Raw genomic sequence first — 13,024 nt, 5'->3', positions numbered from 1 at the left:
CCACCCTTTTTTCTCTCCTCATCCAAACCAGTTTATTTCCACGTTTCATCAGAGCTGTTTCATCAGGCCTAGCCCTGTGAGCAGCAGAGAAATACAAGGCATTGATGTTCCTTACTTGCTGCATACAGTGCAATCTTGTCATTGTCCTTGTGCTTCAGGAGATTCTCTGCATAGTTGAGGCGGCTGCCCTTGAACCACTCGGGGATCTCTGCGATGCTTTTGGATGTATCCACCACCTGAAAGGAACACACCATCATTCCTGGCAGCTCCAATAAAACTGCTTTTTCACAGCATTGTACAGAAGTCAGCTCAGCAGCTCCAAGCTCTTTGCAGACCCTGTTGGGCAAGAATCACTTCTCCCAGCTCACAGATGGCAAACAGACACTGATCCTGTAATCAGAGGCTTGGAAAGTTTAATTATTTGTCAACTGTCACATGCAAACACGTCATTACAACAAAACCAGGGAAAGTTCCCTGCTGACAGCTCTACCTTTGGACCAGCCTTTAATACACAAGTAAAACAAACCATTGTGACTACACCCAGAGCAGGAGATGCACACAGACCTCAGGGACACTGGGGCTTTGCCTCTGGGAACCCAACTGAGCTACAGCACATCTGAACTGTGCCAGGCCATCCAGGCCAGCTCCCTCTTTGGGGGGTGTGAGCATCCACCCTGCCCCACCACCAGTCACAGGGCACAGACACCAACAGCAGGAGCTCACACAATGGTAATTCAAAATAATTCATTGAAGAGACAGTCAAATGTAACTGGGGAGTTCCAGCTTTTTATTCAAGGTCTCAATTTTTGAGGATTAACGGGATCCAACAACCTGATAAACCTGTATTAAGTAACTCCCCATTTAGGACTAAGACATGCAAGGAATTGAAAAATGCAGTGAAAAATAACCAAAAATATAGTCAGCTGAAATAACTTCCCCCACCCTGAACTAAATAAGCCTCAAAGTATTAAACCCCTTCATAAGTTACAGGTAAGACTAACTTTAATATCACTGATAGGTAAAGAGCCCCTCAGCATTAGCCCAAGGTCTAAATTCTTCCCAAAATATCCCTCTGCTTAGTGATTCAGCTGCTCAGCAGCACATTTCTTTGGAAATCTTTAAATAGAAACTTTATTTTACAGCTGTGTTTTTGAAAGCTTCAGTTTATACCCTCAGGTTCTCTCTCATGGATTGCACATACATTACAGGAACAGTATTCCTTCAGACCAAGTGAAAGGCTCTTCTGAAAGCCAAGCAAGCCCCAAAACACATCCCACTCCAGAAAACCCAAAGGTTTTATGCTTTGGGAGCAGTGTATGTATTACTGGAGGCAATCTTAAAATTAACTTTTAAGTTAAAACTCATGTTGAAGTGCACTATTGCATTATTTAATTTCAAATGTATTTCCTAAAAAAGGGAGCTCAGATTTCTTTGCTCCTAACAATTGGCAAGAACTGAGTTATAACATCTATATCAACTCAGGCTGCACAAATGATTTTTATACTAACACACATTACTGCAGCAATTAGAAGCTGCTCTTAAAACTGACTCATTTCTGACTTCCTCAGCTTGAAGAAAAGTGAGCAGAATGTTTTCAACATTTTCCAGGACAAGATCCAAAATAAGTGTTTTTTCTGAAGTGGAAACAACCCTTCACAGAGTTTCTAAGAGCTGCACTAGCACAAGGAGCTGGAGTCACACCCCAGTATTTCCTCCCCAGGTAACACCTGTGACTCCCAGTTCAGCTCAGTCTTTGGTGCTTTGTGAGATGAACAACCTGATCCCTCCCTCACCATAGCACCAACAGCTGTCAGGGGCTGCTCCTTCAGACACATCCCTCATTCACAAGCAGCTGCCTGGAAGTGACATTGCAGCACCAGTGCTGCCCTGCCAGCACAGCTCTGCACACTGAATTCCTCTGTTCGAGTCACAGGTGGCACAGATGTCAACTGCCACAGAGCAACACCAGCACATCTACATCCCACACTTAGAACCTTTACCAGGATTAAATAAAATCCTGGCTGCTTTTACTCTGTGTACACAAGGTTTTACTGTTTTTCTTACAATGACCTGTGGAAGTAGAAGCTGTTTCACTGCTTGGGAACAAAAGAGTCAACTCTGTTTCATTAAAAAATTTCATCCCCTCAAAACAATGTTCACTTCTAGCAGACAGCCAGGATCAAGCTGCAAGACTTGAAATCAAATTTTTCATCCTTCTAGGTACCAAAGACCAGCTCAGCTACTCTGACAGTTCCCAGAGTTTGAGTTAACATCTACAGAAAGTGTAAAGTTTAAGTGTTGATAGGGCTCAGACCACACACCTCAAAGCAGGCCAGCTCTCACACTCTTGCTGCATTCTCTCTTCTGAAGGGTGGGTCATTTAAATGAGACACCTGAGCACACAGTGCCACGGCAGGAAGAACCACTTGATCTACCTTATCAGTAGAGAAATCAGTAAAACAGGAAAAGTCAAAAGAAGCTTGCCAGTCCCCTCTGCAGGACTGCCATTACTGAGGGCTCTGCAACAGATGGACTCCAGGCATTAAGACAGTCCAGTCCTCCCTACTAAACCCCAGGAAGGTTCCACTGCATCAAGCTGTTCTAGTAATTAACCCAACACCTCCCTCAGATGGAAAAGCACAGGGAGATGTTGATATCCTACACCAGGACTATGCCAGGGTTCCACTGGCAAGATCTGCAGAGTCACCTTTCTTCCACAGGAACTCTGTGGCACTGCCTGGTGTTCCACCCGTGCCTGTGTTCAACCACCACCATTTCCTCAGAGATATTTCAAGCCTGCACCTGACTGCAGAGCTTCCATAACCAGTTCTACAAAGCCAGAGTGCAACACTTGTGCTTATCAGGTAAGCTGACTCAGGGAAGGCAAACATGGACTTGACAGAATGCCAGCATGTACAAAACCAGGATGATGTTCCCTAAGGCAGAAGGCAGTGCACTGGCAGACTCCCCATGAGCAGCCAGGAATGACAAGGTGTGCAAGAGCACAAGAACACTACAGCAGAACTGCTTAGGACAACAAAACTCGAGGGTTTCACTGCCCTAAAGTGTGCCAGCAACAGAACAGCACCATCCACCACACCAGGAAATCCAGAACTAGGCCGATTCCTTGTATCACTTCCCAGAGTTCTAAGAAGAGGTCAAAAGGCTGATTGTAACATCAGTTTATTTCCCCTCTGTGTTGCACTTGCTGCAAGATAAGCACTGAACTTACCTCGTCGTAGAGGCGAGAGCAGATGATGTTACTGAACTTCCAGAATTCTGCCCAGAAGTCTGCGTAGGACTCCACTGACCACTGGTATAATTCATCATAGTTGGCTGGAAGCAATAGATATGTGTCAGCATTATGAGAGAATCACAGGGATCTACACAAACTACAGCTAGGGAAACCCCAGATAAAGAAAATCTGTGGCTAAAACAATTAGGAAGATAAATCTGACCCCAGAGGGGATCACTTCTGCTCAAAGCAAGTGACTACAGAACCAACAGGGTCTGCCTGGACACCTGAACAGATGGCAGCACCTCAGCTGACTGCTATGAGCCATTTGCCACCACAGAGACAATGAGCTTTTCTTATAACTGCCTGCAATACCTGCACACTGCCCTCCCATCGGTGCAACTGAAGATTAAACAAGTCCTGCCTGTTGACACTTCCTATCTATCAACAGGACACTTTCACACAGCAAGAGATAAACAAGGCTTCCTGACAAGGGACATTTGCTCTAAGGTCCCAGTCTGGGGCCAAAGGGCTCTGATAGCTCAGGGACACAGAGATTAGAGGCACTCTTTATCCAACTGTGCCATCAACATCACTGTCACAGGAAGCACGGCTGATTTTCAGTGAATATGAGCTCTCCTTTTCATGCTGAAACAGCATGGATGAAGTCAAACAAGATGTTTACTAGCTAGACACTAACACCATGGCCTGTCATTAAAAGCATGCAAATAAGCAGCTGAAGTCTTACCTGACAGTGAGACACCTGAAGTACCCTGAAGCATGCATAGCAAACCCCACAATTCAAACTGAATGCTGAAAATTAGTGTAAAGCAGTTCTAGGTATGAATAACTGAAGCCAATTCTCACTGCAAGCTTGGAAGTGACATTCCCTCATCATGTCCACAATGTCTGAAGCTGTGCCAGCAACCAATTAAATGTTTCTGCCATCAGTGACAGTAAGTTTCCTCCTCTGCCAACTGTTCCCTACGTGATGCTTTCAGCTAAACCACTCAAGAGCATTTTCACCAATTATCTCTGGTTTTTCAGCCTGTTAACCAGCCAATTGCTGCAAAAGTCATCTTTGCAATACCTTTTCTAGAAGGAGAACATCTTACAGCTTTTCAAAAGAAACATATTCAAAACCATCTCTGCACTGCTCCTCACACTTAGCCACTGCTTAACTGTTTCCCCACAGACTGTCCTTTCCACATCTAATTCCCACATCAATCCTTTCCACCAAAGTGAGATTATCCCCATGGTATTATTGATAGACAAGACAAAGGCTCTTCTATGTAATGCAGATTTTATCCACACATTGCCCAAATCCCAGCCTCTACACACCCTTTTTACACCCCAAAGTTACTCATCACTCCTCTACTCCACACTTCAGCTGCACAGAGATAAGACTTGACACAAGAAGAATTCAAATTTCCATCTCCTCCTTCAAAACCCAATTGTACCACCTGCTCCAAATCATTTGAGACATCCAAGAAGCTACAGCTCACTACTAATTTGGTTTCTTACAGCACAAAGAGCTTGTTCTGGTTTGTCTATACAGTTTGTTCCAAATAAGCTTCAGCATGCAAGTCCTTCAGGGCACAGGCCTGTTACTCAGCAATCAAACTGATTTTTGTGACTGCATTTTGTTACTGCATTTCCAGGGCCCAGCAGAGCCATTGTCTAAGGGACTACATTGCCCTCAGATCACCTCAGAGTCCACATCTTAATGCTGGAGAGCGTCCATTCTTTGTTGTGAATAGCACTCATACCAATGAGCACCACTGCAAGCCTAATGGAAGCTGACAAAGGTTTCTAAATATACACAGGAATCCACCTACCAATAGAGAAAGCCACTTCCAAGTGGGATGGCAAGAGTTCTGGTTGTTTCAGCCATAAACACAGGCAGCCCATCTGAAACTACATTTGCTCTTGACTGTCCACGCACCAGTTACATCATTCCACTCAGGAGCTGCCTAAAACCCTGGAATAACTTGCTTCCCATCCAGCAGGAGGGTTAAGACACTACACACCTGGATTCCAATGGGAAATCACCACAACCAAAATAATGACCTGGCTTACCCACACAGTAATGAAGGGAAGGAAGTGTTTCCTAGGCATGAACTGCCAGAAGCACTATTGACACTGCTCCCACTCCAGAACGTGCCTGCTCACACCACTGACACTATACTAGACTGACAGACTTCCAGTCCACTTGCCAAAACTACTCCTTTCACCCTCCATCAGACAAATGATTACAGGAAAGCTACACAAGAAACTTACATAGGCCCCAAATACCTAGAGAGAATGATATAAAACTAACTAGTCAGAACTGAAGGGCTTGACTTCCACATGCACTGAAGATGACCCAGCCCATGATGTAGCTGAGCCCCCAGAGCCAGCACCACTGACTCCTGAGAGCCCAGAGACACGGAAACCTACAGCCAGCAGTTATGGAAAAAACAACACTCTGAGATGGAAACACCTCTGGACATCAAAGCCCTGCCCAAAGCAGACCTCATTTCAGAGGCAACAGGTTGTTTCCAAGTCGAAGAACCACACAGGTATTTCTGAACAAGCACAAAGCAGGGATGGCCGTTCAAGATGCACAGCAACTCCCACCACTGAACAAGCTTGTGCATCGCCATTCACCTCCCTATCCACCATTCACCTCCCAGTATACCTGACTATTATAAGACACATACTCTCCATACTGAAATGACCATAACTGCACTCTCACACGCATCTGCTGCTGAAGGATCACACTAAGGCTCACACTCACCTCAGCCATGGCGACAGTGATCCCGCCTTCCCACATCCCTTTAAAACACAAAGTGACTCCGGTGCCGCTGCCGGCCCCAGAGCTGCTCGCACACCAGGCGGCTCCGCAGGCAGCGCTGCCCGGGCCGCCATCCAGCCGCAGCAGCAGGCACAGATAAGGCTGTTTACCTTTCCCATCCGTACATACCTGCACTCCAGCGGATGCTGCCCCGGAGGCCTCCGGCTGCGGTTCAAGCGGAGCATCCCTCCCGCAGCTCTGTGGGGGTGCCCACGGGGACCGAGACCGGAGCGGCACACGGATGGGCCTCACGGTGAGGCCATCCCGGGGCGGCAGCGCCTGCCGGCCCCCACAGCCCGAGCACGGCCCCGGGAAGCACCCGCCCGCCCCCGCCCAGCGCTCACCCAGGCGGAGCCCACAGCTGCTAGCCACGGCGGCGCGGAACCGGTCCATGTGGGTGTTGCGCTTCGTGTCGGGCTCCCACATCACCTGCGACTCCATGATTTCGGGCTCCCGGGACATGGCGGCGGCAGTGGAGCGAGGCGAGCACCGTCTGTCTCGCAGGCACCCTCACAGCCCGAACCGCACCCCTCTTACCGCGCCCCGGCGCTGACTGCGGCCCCTCCTCCGGGCGCACCCTTTAAAGGAGTCGCCGATCGCATCACTCCGTAACCTTCCGCCGCGGAGAAAAGTGCGGGCCGGTGCGCCCCGCCCCGCCCGCCGAGGGGCGGTGGGGACAGCGGGGACAGGGGGACAGGAGGACAGGGGGACAGCGGGATGGGCGGGCAGGGGCGGCAGGGACGGCCCGGGCAGCGCGGGGGCACCGGGAGGAGCGGGCGGTGCGGGATGAATGGGGAGCGGCCGCCCGGACAGCCGAGAGCCGCCGCGCGGTGCCCGTCACCTCTAAAGGTCACCAGACGGCCCCAGGAGGAACCATCGCTCTGCGCTCCTCGTCGCATCGCCGCAAACCCACCGCCGCTCTGATTAATTATTTTTTCCCCAAGGAGGCCTGAAGAAGTACAACAAATGTCTTTGAGCCAAAATTGAGGCAAGAAACGCGTTTCTCCGTGGCCTCGCCATCCCGGCTGCGCTTGTGTAACGCTCCCAGCCTGCACAGCTTGCGCCTTGGATTAAAACTTAATATTGCTGCTCTGCTTTCTAAATGTGCACTTTGCTGGTGACCATCGAGATTTTGCATCAACCGATTTCAGCCGGGAATTGGTGGTAATAAATCACTTTATGTGCGATTCACTGCTAGTTCGTGATCTTTAAGGGTCTTTTAGAACCTAAAGGACTCCACGATTCACAGTGCTTATGTAACTTATTTTCAAGGTCATGATTTTGCTTCTAATTCACAGAAACCTCAAAAATAGGAATTTGATGCGAAATTACACAGGCGTACTGCATATGAGAATAAAATATGTGTAGTAGATTGTATACTTGCTCTACATGTCATTTACATGTTGGTGCTACCAGAATACCACTCCTTTATTAAATCTGAAGGCTGTGGAAATGTGATTTAAACAATCCACAATTTTTATTTGCCTCGAGACAGACCTTAAATCTGGTGTATTTTTAAATAACTCTCCCCAGAGCGACTCGGGGAGGTGAAATGGGATCATGTTATCTGCCCGACGTGCCTCCCTCGCCTTGGCAGCGCCCAGAGGTCAGTGGAAGTGTGAAATCCATGGCCGGACACCTGCCAAGCGCAGAGATAATGGAGAAGGCAGGACAGCAGCTGCAGTGTCCAGGTCCCAGAGGGTTCAATGGCCTCGGGATCCACAGTGGTGGCAAAACCGCCTGGAGAATCCATCTTCCTGCAATCTGAGGAAGAAATAACTTATATTGTTTGCCTGCATGTCGTGTAGCAGTGGATGCACCCACACAGGTTAACGCTCTGTTAGTGCCATAAACACTTCACAAGCCAAAAGGGGCAGGGGGTTTTGCCTCAGACCCTCGGGCAGCCCCTCTGCACCCTTCACCCCAGTGATGAATGTTATAACCATGAACAAACAGCCTGCCCTGCTCTGGGGCGAGCTTAGGGCTGGGTGTGGGACAGGTGGAGAATGACACCTCAGCAAACACCTGCTGGATGCCCTCTATGGCTGCAGTGCTCCTTGGTCGGGACTGGAAACAGAGCTGTAATTTGTCATTTTTACTGAGGGGGTCCCACCTCAGGAGTGTGGGGCTGCCTACTGACCCCTGCGCTCTGGTGAGGCCACACACGGGTCCTGTGCCCAAGGCTGGGTCTCTCCGGTCAGGGAGGACATTAAAAGCGTGTCCAGGGAAGGGAACGGAGCTGGGGAAGGGTCTGGAGCCCCAGGAGAGGCTGAGGGAGCTGGAAATGGTCTGGAGAATTCCTGAGGGAGCTGTGAAGGGGCTCAGCCTGGAGAAAAGGAGGCTCACGGGTGCCCTTGTGGCTCTGCACAGCTCCTGACAGGGGGAGACAGCCAGGGGGGTCAGGCTCTGCTCCCAGGGAACAAGTGATAGCACAGAGCCTTAAGCTGCACCAGGAGAGAGGTTTAGCTTGGACATTAAGAATTTGTTCCCACAAAGAGTACTTAGATACTGGACTGTACTTCCCAGGGAGGTGGTGGAATCACGGTGCTTGAGGACATGTCTGACACGGCACTGAAGGCTCTGGTTTGGATGACAAGGCGGTGTTTGGGTGGCAGGCGAGCCCCGATGCCCGCAGCAGCGCTCCCCACCCAGCCATGCCGTGACTCCGCGCCCCGCCCGCCGCCGCCGCGCCCCTCAGGGCCGGGCGGGCCCGCGCTGCGGACGGATCCCGCGCGGCGCACCGCGGCCCGCACGCCGCCGCTCCTGATTGGCTGCGGCGCGCCTGGCCCCACATCAGCCCAGAGCGCGCTCTCCTTGCGGCTGGCCCGACGGGGGAAGAGCCGACGCCAGCCAGGACCAATCAGCGCAGAGGTTTCTCAAGCGCCTCTCCCTGCCGACCAATGAGCGGCCGGATCAGGGGGAGGTGTGCCCAATCAGAGGAGCGCTCTCATGCGGCTCGGCGGGAGGGGCGGGGGTCCCTCGGGTCCCCTCAGCGCCGGGGCGGTGCCGAAATTGCCCCGTTTTAGCATCAAAAATCGATTCGGCTGGCAAAGCCGCCTGAGGTCATCGATTCCAGCCTATGACTCAACACCACCCTGTCAACCCGACCACGGCAGTGAGCGCCTCATGCAACCTTTCCTGAAACGCCTCCAGGGCCGGTCATTCACCTACCTTCCTTCCCGAGCAGCCACTCTAATGTCTAAAATACCCTTTCTGCCAAATGTTTCCTCCTAAAAGCAGCAGCAAAACTGCCGCTTTCTCCCACCCAAAGCAATCTGAACTCCTAAAAAGAAAATGAGCAGCTAAATCATCTGAGAAGGTACCCAAAAATCCTCTAGCTGAGCTGAAAAAGGTGTAATTTATAAAGGACTGGCCCGGTTACAGCTCAGCGAGGAAGGGGAATGATGGATTTGCTGATAGAACTGGGCTTCTGGGAAAGCCTTTCTCCCTTATTAGCAGCAGTTTTACTCTTGTATCCTTACTTAAGAGGGGGTTATGCATCCATGTTCCCTGCCTCCATTCCAGTTTTCCTTATCCAAACCAGTTTTTCCCTCTTTCAAAAGTGACTTTGGAAAAATCAGAAGTAAAAGAAGGAAAATTAAACAAACCTTTAATGAGAAAATGGGCATTAACAGGACTGCAGCGACTATTGCAATTAAGTTTGGAGACTAGATTAGGAGGAGGAAAATAGCCTGAATAAGATTAACTGGAATTGCCCATTCCCAAATCTTTTTAAGCCTTGCCTTATGCATAATAATAGTAATAATAGGGTCGAAATTAAATCATGTTTTCTGCCTCAGATTAGGGGACAGTCTCAAGAATAATGGTGCTGATGGCATTACCCCACTGAGGGCTCTGGGGTAACCTGGAGTCACCTGCAAGACTAAATTGATGAAATGCCAGAATCTATGAGATAAAAGTTTTGTAATAATACCTCAGGGCAATCTCTGCAATATGCCAAGGCCTGACCGTGATCCCTTGATCCAACAACTGGATTAAGACATCTAAAGATTTTGGAAAAAAAAAATCATATATTCAAAGCATCAGCCAGCTGGTTAATGAGTCTGGATAAGAATAAGAAATTCCTGGCTCATTTGATGTCCATGTCTCTGCAACCTTTATATGGTGTCAGGAGTACAAGCAACCAGAATCAAAATCAAAGGTGTTTGGAGAAAAGGAAAAAGAAATAAAAGGAAAAGGGGAAAAAAAAGAAAAAGAAGAAAAGAAACGTTGACACATTGCAAGGAAAACCTCATGGGGAGGACATTAAGGAAAAAAGGCCTGAAATGACAAATGACCATAAAGAGATCAGCTATGACAACTTGAGGCTGTGAGGTGAAGCAAAGACAGAAATATGAGGGTCAAGGAGGTTAAGAACTGTAACTGTCTTTCTTTAAGGTCATGCCACTTTTTTGAGCATTATGATGATTTTAAAAGAGAGAACCCTGTGATCTGCGAAAACTCAGATCCCTAGAAGCCCCCAATTTTTTTCTAAACACTGCTCAAATTGTTGTTAAATCCCTATTTCTGAGTAAAATAACTTACAGAGTTTTTAGTGCAGATGAGGAAATGCAGAAGCACACTCATGCCTCCTCTGTACAGTGAGACCCTCAGCAGAGAACCTTTCCAGAAAGCTCCCAGCTCTCCTCACTGGGAAGCCGAGTGTGGCTGAGATCTGTGTTTCATGCCATGATGCAATGTATTCTTTGAGCAGACACTGATTTGTTTATTTAAACGAGGAGAGTGAAATACCCCGTAATTTCATAAGAGCTGGGCGTTTGGAGAGATAAACCCACCTGAAATGGGCTCGTTGAGACAGGCCAGGATATCAATGAAACACCAGGAATTTTCCCAAATTGTCCTGACCTCGTGCAAAGGACAGCAACTACCACAGGCCTCTGGAACTCCATGGAGAACAGATGGGAAGACACAACAGAAGGGATTTTGAGGGGATTCCTCCACAGAAATTCACACAGAGAAATAGGAACGTTCCCAAATTTGCACAAACAAGACACACTGAGCCATGAACAACACAAGGGAAGGCCATGGCAACTGGAAGCAAAGCAAACAAATATACCAGGCACAGAAAACAACACTAATTATCATCAAGGTTTTTTTTGTATCATGTAACATGCAAGAAATGCCCCGAAAGCTGACATTTAGTGTGTGCTCAGAGGATAAGCACAACGTGGAATTGACAGAAACCTCCTAAGAACCTCCAAAATATCATCAGTTACCAACCTGTTCTAGGAGAGCAGGAAGCTTCAGACTGTACATAGGCATCAACAGATCAGCAAATCTTAAATGAAAGCAAAATTTATAAATATATAAAGCATCTATATCCTGCTGAAATCGAATCCTAAGTACCTTCCTGGATGGGGGCCCAAGCCTTCCAGGGCCAAACAGAAAACAATGCTGAAATGTCCAGGCTGTTCTGCTAAATGTGAAAATAAGTGCTTTGGCCAGACTAAAACTGGGAAAAAGGCCATGGCAGAGATGTCTATATTCTAAATGTCTACTCAGCTAGCAGTCCTAGGCTGAGCCACATGGTTTAAACATTAAGAAACTCCAAGAACATGGAGTATAAAATCAGCTCCTGCAGTCTCTCCTCATAAGAGATGCTCCAAACCCCAAATCATCTTTGTGGCCTCTGCTGGACCCTGTCCAGCAGCTCCTTATCTCTCCGGCACTGAGCAGCCCCGAGCTGGGCACGGTGCCCTGCGGAGGCTGACCTAGAACAGAGGCCAGGCAGAGTCACAGAATAAAGCAGGGATTTATTAGAAGGACTCCATGGATCCACCTTGGGCAGCACAAGAGCCCAGCCAGGGCTGCACCCAAAAATGGCCACAAAAAAGACGACTGGTCAGGGTGCCTCACAGTTTTGTAAGTTCTGCTCCATTTGCATATTGCAGTTAATTCTCCAATTATAGCTTTAGATGATGAAGTCCCATGCTGCTTGTTCTTCTCTTTTCATTCCGCTGTTGTTTATGCTCTTGGGCCTGAGATTTGGATCATTTGTCCTTGGTCCCCAGATAGAGATGGAATTGCTTTATCTTACTAATACAAAGCTCACAACTACACCCTAAAGCAGCACAAAACCTGAAAACTATAAAAGCCAACCCTGCGGCACCTGGCACAGCGCTCCGGACGCGTGTGTGTGGTGGAGCAGCGCGGTCGGACCCTGTGAAAAACACCAACCACTTGGTTTTAAAATTTTAAAAGTTTAATGGTAATAAAATGGTTATAAAAATAGTAATACAATTAGAGTAATAATAATTTGGACAACTTGAATTAGGACAATATGAGACAATAGAAACAAAGAGTTACGGATGTCCAGGTACCTTTTTCTGGGCAGCATAAGCCCGGAAAAGGACGCGTCGTTAACAGAGGATTAACCCTTAAAAGCAATAACCGGTTGCATATTCATACACCTCATACATGATGCATAAATTCCATTCAAAGACAGGATTCAGTCTGGTCAGTGTCATCTTCTTCCTCTGAATCCTGACAGTGTCAGCCTGCCCGAGCGAGGTGGGGAGAAGTTAATTTCTTCTGATAATGGAGCAATAAATTCTCTTTCTCTGAAAGATTTAGGTGTTCTGTGACAGCTATCTCAGTGCGAGTCCTTCCTTTAGGAAAAAAAACATCCTACATAGCATAGCTTCTATTTTAACATTTTGTTAAAATCTAAAACTATATTTAACACTACTTAAGAGAATTAACACAGCATAACTTTCTAACAGCACACATATAATATTTATTTGAATATTTGCGAAAAGCCATTTATAAAACACGCGTTCTCCCAGCGCCGCCGCGCCGCTCTCCGCTCTCCCCTCAGGGCCGTTCGTTCCCGTGATTTCCTCCCGCCCGCGGGAGCCCCGCCCGTGCGGCCGCACTTGCGGCGCGGGGCCGGCGGGCGGCGCTGTGGCGGCGGCGGGCGCGGCGGGGCGGCC

General features: G+C 48.4%; 1 protein-coding gene across 1 annotated transcript in view; it reads right to left on the bottom strand.

The window, feature by feature from the left end:
• AACS (acetoacetyl-CoA synthetase) overlaps positions 1 to 6,619 on the bottom strand; it is a 36,587-nt gene extending 29,968 nt beyond the window's left edge. Inside the window, exons 1-3 of the mRNA XM_030958848.1 lie at positions 6,416 to 6,619; positions 3,233 to 3,336; positions 116 to 236 (exon numbers count right to left, since the gene is read on the bottom strand). Coding sequence (XP_030814708.1) covers positions 116 to 236; positions 3,233 to 3,336; positions 6,416 to 6,533 — 343 coding nt within the window. The 5' untranslated portion in view covers positions 6,534 to 6,619. The remainder of the gene's footprint in view (positions 1 to 115; positions 237 to 3,232; positions 3,337 to 6,415) is intronic.
• Positions 6,620 to 13,024: the final 6,405 nt, after the last annotated feature.

The sequence above is a fragment of the Camarhynchus parvulus genome, chromosome 15 (assembly GCF_901933205.1).
Source record: "Camarhynchus parvulus chromosome 15, STF_HiC, whole genome shotgun sequence".
NCBI classification, from domain to species: domain Eukaryota; kingdom Metazoa; phylum Chordata; class Aves; order Passeriformes; family Thraupidae; genus Camarhynchus; species Camarhynchus parvulus.
Note: the sequence above shows the minus strand (reverse complement) of the source record. Positions and strands in the feature narration are given on the sequence as shown.